The sequence below is a fragment of the Azolla caroliniana genome, unplaced genomic scaffold (assembly GCF_043228905.1).
Source record: "Azolla caroliniana isolate FFs.n. ecotype wild unplaced genomic scaffold, voAzoCaro1.0.p SCAF_7, whole genome shotgun sequence".
Classification (NCBI taxonomy): domain Eukaryota; kingdom Viridiplantae; phylum Streptophyta; class Polypodiopsida; order Salviniales; family Salviniaceae; genus Azolla; species Azolla caroliniana.
Window position 1 is genome coordinate 12223481 of NW_028230442.1, and position 9490 is coordinate 12232970.

General features: G+C 38.6%; 1 protein-coding gene across 3 annotated transcripts; it reads right to left on the reverse strand.

Annotated features, from left to right (window-relative positions):
* Window positions 1–209: 209 nt before the first annotated feature.
* Window positions 210–8893, reverse strand: LOC147861979 (uncharacterized). 3 transcript variants are annotated; one of them, XM_087322124.1, is made up of 18 exons: window positions 8870–8893; window positions 8040–8149; window positions 7839–7956; window positions 7271–7372; window positions 6997–7109; window positions 6812–6886; window positions 5908–6078; window positions 5759–5828; window positions 5534–5646; window positions 3665–3829; window positions 3514–3585; window positions 2734–3442; window positions 2566–2645; window positions 2265–2474; window positions 1427–2188; window positions 1086–1175; window positions 756–923; window positions 210–491 (listed from the first exon to the last, which is right to left on the reverse strand). In XM_087322124.1, the coding sequence occupies exons 2-18, from the start codon at window positions 8142–8144 to the stop codon at window positions 435–437; spliced, it is 3180 nt and encodes a 1059-aa protein (XP_087178250.1). In that variant the 5' UTR covers window positions 8145–8149; window positions 8870–8893; the 3' UTR covers window positions 210–434. The 3 variants fall into 3 exon arrangements, with proteins under 3 accessions (XP_087178250.1, XP_087178249.1, XP_087178251.1); XM_087322123.1 differs by having other exon boundaries at window positions 5534–5664; XM_087322125.1 differs by lacking the exon at window positions 210–491 and having other exon boundaries at window positions 859–997; window positions 5534–5664.
* Between the last annotated feature and the right edge of the window lie 597 nt (window positions 8894–9490).

Below are 9490 nucleotides of genomic sequence, written 5' to 3' on the forward strand. Positions count from 1 at the left end.
TATTCTGTGCTTTCTCTTCAATGCATATTAATCCGGTTTATGTGCACAAAATGCACTCGTCAATAAGTGGTAAAGCCATTCATTGAATGATATTTGCCATGACTTCAAACTGCATTATACTTTCTTGGCAAGGCATTCACTTATCTTTGTGCCGATTCAAAATCAAATCATAGGTGCTTACCTGTTTCTAAGTTATAATTCCAAATTAATTTGTGAAAAGCACATATAATAGCAAAACAAGCATTACATATAATTGTATAGCCACCATTAAGCAATTCGAAATCCAGTCCAAAAAGAATTGAACTTCCATAACATAAAAGCCCAAATCGGCATTTGATATAAGTATATGTGAGAGAACATGTATAAGAAGAAAACATCATTTCATGGTACCTAAGGAACCACTTTAATATACCAAAGGAGTTCGAAGTGAAAGCTCATTGATCCACATGATTTTCAAATGAAAGATCCTTCAATAACAAAGCCACATAATCCTGAAAAATGATCAGAAAACAATTCAGAATAGCGTTGATTAATCGCCCAAGTTTTGGTTTCTTCTCCAAATACCCTTGGTTAATCCCCTCTCAAGCAATTATATGTGCTTTCGTATATGATCAATTCATCCCTTTATTAAATATGCTATTTGAGTAGCTATATTGTCAATACAAGACATTTGTTCACCAGTGCATTTGGGACATAACGACACACTTAAAGACAGTTGGTGAAATTAAGAAAGATTTCGGGGTGAAATTGCTTACCTCAATAAGACCATCATTTTGGCACAAGCTTTCTACTAGGAGAGATGAATTCTCGTCATGACCATCATCAGATGCAATTGACACGTTTGCCGTTTCTGCTACAACTCTAAAAACCTCATCAGCTGAGGTTGCTTGCTCAAGCTTCTCAGCAGCTTTCTCCACATTAATCTGATCCAAAGACCAGAACAATTTCAGCATCCAGCATTTCTTTGCTTGTGATATGCCCATCAATATCATTGTTTCTGGTCATGTCAAAGAATATATTCTTAAAATTTAAAGTTAAATCTACTCCCCATTACGCCCAATCTCAGGACTCCTATTTCCATTTACCTTTTGGCGCTTTGTATTGGGTCCATTTTCAGGTGTCTGAACAGAAGTTGAGGTTTGATGTGTGTCCAGCTGGGATGGTGCAGTTCTCACCTGTTGCAAGTTCATGTGACACACGTGTAAGTGAGCTACAAAACATAACAGACACATACTTTGCAATTCAATTTTCTTGATCAGTGACATGAGAAATAAATCCTACTCTATACTTCCATTTCCAGTTTTCTTGACAAGGTTTTCAAAATGAACTAAATTGGTAGATTTCAATATACTGTACAAATAAAACAGTGTATAGACCTATAATAACAGATAAAAAGCTCACTGGCAAGTGAGTGAAAGTGGAGAACCTGAGGGACATTATCAATATTGAAATCCACTGCTGGATGTTGATTTGAAGGATGGTTAGAATCCCCTACATCTCTATTACCACCAAATGCTTGAGCAACAACAGGCATCATTTGCTGGAAGAGAGCAGAAAGGTTTGGTCCTTCTCTCGATCCCTCTGCACTACTTCTCAACACACCTTCCCTGATTCTTGCACTAGCATCTTGCAGTACACTTGACCCTTGCTCTGGATTATTAGTAGCACTACTATTCACTCTGCTTAGTGCTTGACCCACAACAGGCATCATCTGCTGCATAAGTCCAGAAAAGTCAAGATTGCTTGGAAATCCTCCATCATGATCAATGCTTTCTTCCCCGACCTGTTCAACAACTTGTTGCACAACATTCCTCATGAATGGATTTTGCATAACTTGACCCATGAGGTTGCCTAATACTCCTCCTGGAATACCCATACCTTGGCTGGAATCCCTTCCCCTTCCTGGAGCAGGGATCCCTCCAGAATTTGAAATCAGTTGTTGAAGAAAATTACCAATGTCTGGATTCGTTCCTTCACTTAGTAAGGTCTGATTAACTGCTTGAATTGGTGGATTCTGTGTGTTTCCTGCTGAATCTAGGAATGAATGCTCTTGCATATTGCTCTGTCCTCCAATCATACTAATCAAACCATCTCTAGATTGCCCTGAAACGGTGCTCTCATCATGACTCTGCGTTGATGTACCTGCACCTTGGGAACTGTGCAGTGACCGAACAAATTTTCTCGAACTCTGTTTTGGGTGTTGTCCTTATGAGAAGCAGATAATATATACAGCATAATAGAATCAAATTACATACCATACTTACCCGTAATGGCAATGGCTGCAACCCTTTGAGACCCAAGCCAGCAGGAACATCAGTTGCACTTGTTTCTTTAGGTTGATTTTTCATATTCTCAGTATCTGATAACTCTGTCTTCTCATCTTTCACTTCTTCCTTTTCTTTATGTACATGCGAACTCGGGTTCCTTTCAGCCTCATCAACATGTTCCGAGTCCATATTCTCTACAGTTGATGCCTGCAAATGAATGCATGAGAACATACGTCAGTGCTGAGATGTAACTCTTCACACCAACAAGAAAAATTAAGTCAAGCAGAAAATGTCTGACCTGTTCTGTCTCTACATGCCTATCTGGCACAATATCTGTGGTGACTTCATGTCTTTGCTCCAAGGGTTCTGGCTGAGATACTGTATAGAAGAACTAAGAAGATACTTACAGCATGAAGATAGAAAACTTATGCAAAAAAGGAAACCAGAACTGAACCCCCTTCCCTACCGTTCTCCTGTGGGTGCTGAGGTGAACTTGATGAAGCCGGCGGTACTAGTGTGAATATAGCACGCAGGGCTTCTTCATTACTTAATACCCGTGTTCCACCCTGCCCATCCGGCACCCGAGCTTGAACTTGAACTTGTGCTCTTACCGTTGGTGCAGAAGGATTCAAGGGTTGCTGAGACATGGGTGCAATAGACAGGGGGATAGTTTGACTTGTAATTGCTGGGGTACCATTTACATTATGGGAATTCAGCTGTTGAAACCTTGCAAGGAGTGGATGGAGAAAGCCAGAAGATGTTGGATTAACATCATTTCCAGATCTACCAAGAGTTGATTGCATGGTTGTAACCACAGTTCTTACAGGCACCACGCGGACACCAGGTTGCTCTGATCCTGAAGCTCTGGAAGACTGTACCGGTACTGCTATTGCATGTATTGAAGATGCATTATTTCTAGCAACAGATGTTGATGATAATCCACCATTCAGGCCTGTAGACGTAACTGCGGGAGATGTCTCAGAGGAAAGGTTGTTGGGTCCAATGCTTTGAACAGAAGGTGCAACTTGAGAAGGTATAGGTGGTATGCCAGAATTATTTGCATCAATATGGATACTGATATTGTGGGGCACTTCACCAGAACCCATTGCCCCAGTCGCCTGCTGAGATCCAAGGTTCACAGTTCCAAACCCAGCCCCTGGCTGAAATGGTTGTGGCTGTACCACCAGAGGAATAAGAACTTATACCTAGCATAATTTAATATTTGGAAATTTTATGAAACTCCTACCTGAACCATCATAGGATTAGGTCCGGCTGAAGAGATAAAAACAGCAGGGCCAGCATTGACAGCAGCCTCCACCTGCACATATTACAAAATAATGATTTCTCAACTCACAATAACAGTTGCTAGTTAACCAATACTGATCAATGATACATACAGGAGAAGCTCCCATAGTCAATGTCAGAGTTGCTCGACCAAGCTCTAAAAGCAAAGCACCTAAATATTGAAAGAGAACGCCATCTCGTAAAGCTAACGACTGAAGTTCTGCTCGCACATCAGCATCAACTAGATTCGGTTCATTCTCGAGCTCAGAAGATAACCTCTGTTAGAAAAATACAATATTTTTAAAAAAAGACATAGATCTAAAGAAAATGGCATCAAACTTTGTCCGCAAACAAAAATCCCTAATGTATTATCAAATCATTGTTGGCAGGTTTAGAGTAGAACACCCATGAAATGAGTGTGCATGTTCAAAGTCCCTGAACCTTCAGAGCTTTATGTAACAAGTTGGCACCTATCAGATTTTGCTCTTGTGATCTTACTGATATGTTTACAAGAACTAATTACATTGAGAGAACCTAGTGGTAACATAAGAGGTTCAATGGAAGATAGAGCATTGAGGACAAATACTTTTGCACATAAGACATCTCTAACCATAATTGTGAATATTCCAGATGGTATACGCTTACTTAAGATGTATAATACTCAAAAGTCACATGGATCAGGTCACATTCACCAGAAGCAAGAGTAATTAAAGATAAATACAAGAAATGACAAAGAAAGGGAGGAGGAGAAGTCGATCTTCTGCATAAAGATAAAACATAATCATCGAAGTTCCAGATAGTAGATGCCCATCTCAAATCATAATTGTGAATGCATCATACGGGGCAGAAGCCTGCGTAGATGTGTATAATGCTCAAAGCAATAACAAAGAAAGAGAGAGGAAAGAGGAGTGTCTCTTCTGCTTAAAGGTAACTCCAGCCATAATCAGCAAGGTTACAGAGAACAGGCCCACCCTAGATAGGATACTCAAAAGTCAAACACAAGAATATTAGGAAAGAAAATAATATGGGAGAGGATAAAATAAAGAAAGGATGTTAATGAGAATCACAATATTAACATCCTGAGACAGCAGAGGACCAGCAAAATTAAACCAAATACATAAGACTTTTACGATGATAGACTCCATACATATATTATCTAAAACAACTTTTGAATGTTTCTCCTAACAGTATGATGTATACTTGAATAAGGGAACATATTGCAATAATATAAATAGACTACTGTGTGACAAAACAAGAAAATGTGTTTTCATTCTCGACCATTTTGATAAAGAAATTATATTTACAGTTAAGGCTGCTGCATTGCGAACCATTTCATTGGTCTTGACCTGATACCAGAGAGAATTTGCATTTTCAGATGAAGCTTGTTTGCAGAATATAGAACTCTTCCTGGGAAGGCAGGCGTCCTATGCCAAATAATCAAACAAACCTCCTACCTTATCCAAATGGAGCTCATCTATGTACAAGAGCAATATAAAAAATGCATCGTAAATTGACAAATCTCAATGTTCTAGGTAGGTAGTCTTTCACGTTTCCTTCTCTAGTAGCATTCTCATTTCTACAGGAATCTTAGTCTGACAACACTATAGTGGAAAGCTTTCAACGCAAAAAGAAGCCAAGGAACGTGTAAAGAGTGCTGCAAAAATCTTTATAAAATCACAAACGTGAAGACATTAATTAAAAAAGAAAATAAAGTACATATAGTTGTAGCAAATAATATTAATGAAAAGAGTCAAACCAGATGCTATTACCGACACCTATTCATTGATGAATGTGAAAATCCTCCAAAATAGCATGAGGCTCACAATTCAAATTTCTCAAATTTCAGATGAGCATATACATATTTGTTATAAAGAAATACACTTTACTATGTGAACCGCACGTAATATATTGAACTTCATTCATCAGCAATAAATCACATTCAAGTAAAATAAATAGAAAAAAGCAGAAGCTTGTCCTCTCACATTAAGTTCAACTGTGGCCTGATGAGATATAAGCCCCATTGTACGCCGAATTAAAGCACCCAAATTTGCTGGTGTAAGCTGGCCTCTGATGGTAGAGTTTGCACTAGATGTACCTTGATCAGTATGTTGTCCTGAATGAATTTTGTTAAATAGGTCCCAAAAGGTTAAGACATATACTTGCCCTCCAAATTTGTAATTAAATTCAAGTTAATAATAACATCTCACCATTAATAGCAAGCTCCTGCTCCAAGCCACCAAGATACCGAGATATTGTTGTTAAAGCATCAGGAATTACCTGAATATCTTCAATATATCAAGATCAACTTCATCTCTATCATTAATGCCAAACATAAGCTTCACAAAGCAACCCTAACCTGTTGTGAAATCCTGAACTGTTGACCCATGGAAGGTAAGGTAGTAGCTGCAGCAGGGAAGAACCCTGGATACATGCGAGGGGCTGGAGGTTGGTGGCCTAAATCCGCAAGAGACTGTGGCCTGACACTGTCATTTCCAACTTGCGCAGCCACATTAGGCAGGTTTAATGTCTGTTAAAGATTCAGCGCCGTAATCAGCAAGAAATATGCGTATTCTAGCTCTACAATCAACCAGTCATCATGAGTGGAATACAACAGCTCTTGGAAAAATACATATCTTTTATACAGCCATAATATTCAAGAAAAACAAAGTTCTAGACAGAATTTGACTTCCAAAAGAACGCTGTCCGTGTTCTAAGTTAACAAGTCAATAGACTACAAGAACATAAAACAAACCAATTTAAAATACAAACTAAATTTTGCAGACAAGACATTTTACTGCAAAAGAGCTCAAGTAATAAAACAAAATGTGGGGTATCATTCACAATAAGCAGTAAACTTTACATATTTAGATAGACAAGATCTACAAGAGGTGTTGGTCATGAAAGTAGGAGTATGAACAGTACCAAATCACTCTCAAATGCAAGTGTTTAGGTAGTAGAACTGCATTATGAAAGATATATTGAGAGACTGATTCCAATATTTCTTCTAAACTTAAAAATTGATTGTAAATTGTAAAAATATTGCCCAACATAAATCCTAGCATTGAAAATCATAAATTTGGCAACATTCAAATGTTTCCACAGAATATGCTATGGTATTATGTACATCACTTTCTAGGATAACGGCATGAAGTTAAGAATCCTTTTTGAGCATTTCTACAGCATATCTAGCTTGCAATCCATTGTTTTTCCTATCATTATCTGAAAATATTAATCAAAAAGATTGATCACAAGAGGTTGACCACATTAGTTGAGCCACCAATGTTTGAAGGAGCATTGTTCGCAAGCCCAAAAGACGTGAGAACTGAAGATATGATCTGCAAGAAAATATTCACAACAGAAAAAAGAAATAATCATAAGTTTACAGAGAAGTTCAAGCGGCCATCAAATAGCAAATTCCAATCTTAACCAATGATTATCCACTGACCCTGTTAACATCTGCTAATCCACCATCTCCATTATCTTGTACATTAAAGGTTCCCATAACAACACCATGAGAAACCTGGGTTGGCCTATTGCGAGCTTCCGCTGCAGATTGATCTTCATGCATGCAGCACACACAGATACAATTAGTGATTTTCCTAAGTCAAGAAAAGAACCCAAACTAGAAAACAAGCTTTGATAACACTTGTTCAGAACTTTAGCGATTTTACCACACTGAACAAGAATCAAACTACAACTGTCAACAAGACAATGAAAACCTTGTTCTTCTTCATTTGCATTGTTTCCATTAGACAATGATGTGGCAACAGGTGCAGGAGCCTGCCGTGTTACCAGATGGAGAGTGTGTCCATCTTCGACATCTGTTCCCTTTTTAAGGAATATCATTCCATGATAGCACAGAACTCATACAAATTTTCAAAAATGGAAAACAGTGAAGCACATAATACTCCATTCAAATGTTCCATTGTGTAGGCCAGAAATCAGAATTGATTACATTAGCCTTGAATTTGTAACAACTATTAAAAGATGACCTTATTAAAATTAACTCTTCTGGCATCCAATCACTGGCTTATATTGAAAGAACAAGTTACTATACAAATGTGTACAGCAGAAATGTAAATTAACACATTGGTATAGCAGTTTGTGTCTTCTATGTAACAATATAGAATATTGCTGGCTAATGTCAAAGCAATAAATCAGTACATATTTTCCAAAAACAATGAAGTCAATGGAAGGATAAGAAATTGAGCTAGCTTAAATATCATGAAATTATGTGCTTTTGAGTGTCAAATTTTACAAAAATAATCAATGATCTCACAAGGATACTGTAATTAGACAGATTATGGTTGTCTTTCAAAACTTTGCCCCTGCAAATTAGGCGCTGGTTTTCTAGAGGTACACCTGTTAATGTTGCTACATGTTCCTTCAAGGCCGGTACTGATATCTGAAAGGAAAGTAGAATTTTGGTTTAGTTAAAAGAGACTAATTAATGGCTAAATTTTTAGATAGAAATAGTTGTTTGTATACGTTTGGATCCACTCGGCAGGTATAAACTTGAGAATCTAAAGTTTTGATCTTTATTTCCATCATTCCACCATCTTCTCTAGTACTGCTTGTGCTCGCCCCTTCCATTCTGGCTGGAAAACACAACAAATAATTCAGCATCGATCATGTTTCCCACTGTTCTAGATCTCTTACAGATTCTCTCACTTCCTATCAGACGCATAGAAGGACTGGTACCAAGTGGATATGTTCCATTTACTCTAGACTCTCCCTCACTCTGGGGCACACTCCTGAATGTATACTCCTCAGAAGATACAGTAAATCTACTAGAAAAACAGCCCAAGATTATCTCTTATCATAAAAGTTAATGACTCAAGAGAATAGTCCAAATCCCTCCCTAGAGAAGCAGTGAAAACATCCTCGATCTCATATCCTTAGAAGAGACACTAAATCTAATCGAACGAGCAGCCCAAACATCTCTGATCAAAGAATTCAATGACTCAAAAGAATAGGCCAAATCCCTGACAAGAGAGGCAGTAGAAGAATCCTCAAATCTCATTGTCAACTGAACAGCAGCACAGGTAGTGCTCCTCAGACTGTATGGCTTAATAGAACAGAACTTATCCTCAGCTCAGAAGCTACACCCCTATACCTACCCTGTCTCTATCTCCAACTGGGAGCGAGAAACACACACAAACAAAACACGGAGAGATTAGCAGATTACACCAGTCAGTCGGGTACAGGGAGAGGATTGTGTGGCAGATGTTGAAGTCAGATCCAATTCGTTCATCTGTCACTTTGTCTTCCAGGATCCACGACTATGATGAGGCAGAGACAATTAACATGATACTTACCAGGATGATCAATAGAGTTGACGTAGGATTAAAACAATCTCAAAGTCTTGCATGTTGCTCGTCGATGGTCTTTTTCAGTGCCCTTTCCTAGATCCTGCTACTGCTTATTCTATATTTGAGGCCACAGAACCATGATTTTGCAAGAAATGCAGGCCTCACAAGCCATTATCTTTCTGTCCCTCTCCTTCTCTGTTGCTCGCTGAGCAACACAATAATGACAGAGAAGGGACAGTAAGAAAAGAAACGGATTTCTTTAACATTACAGACTGTCAAATACGGCTAAATAGATTTCTTTCAGATTTTGGGAACTAAGACGAGTCTCTCTCTCTCTCTCTCTCTCTCTCTCTCTCTCTGCACCCTGGAAAAATGGAAGAATCGATATACCTAACCATCCCCACGAAGGAAGAAGAAGGGAGTAATAAGAGGATATGAATCAGAGAAGGAGAAACGCGTTTTTGCGTACGATGACGATCTTCTCCGTGCTTTGCAGAGGGATGGATGTGCAGAGAGAGAGAGAGAGAGAGAGAGAGGGAATACCTTTTGCTTCTGCTTGCTTGGCTCTGTCTGCTTTTTCGCTTCTGCTCCTGCTTCTGCTTCTGCTTCTGCGTGTGCGTGTGTGTG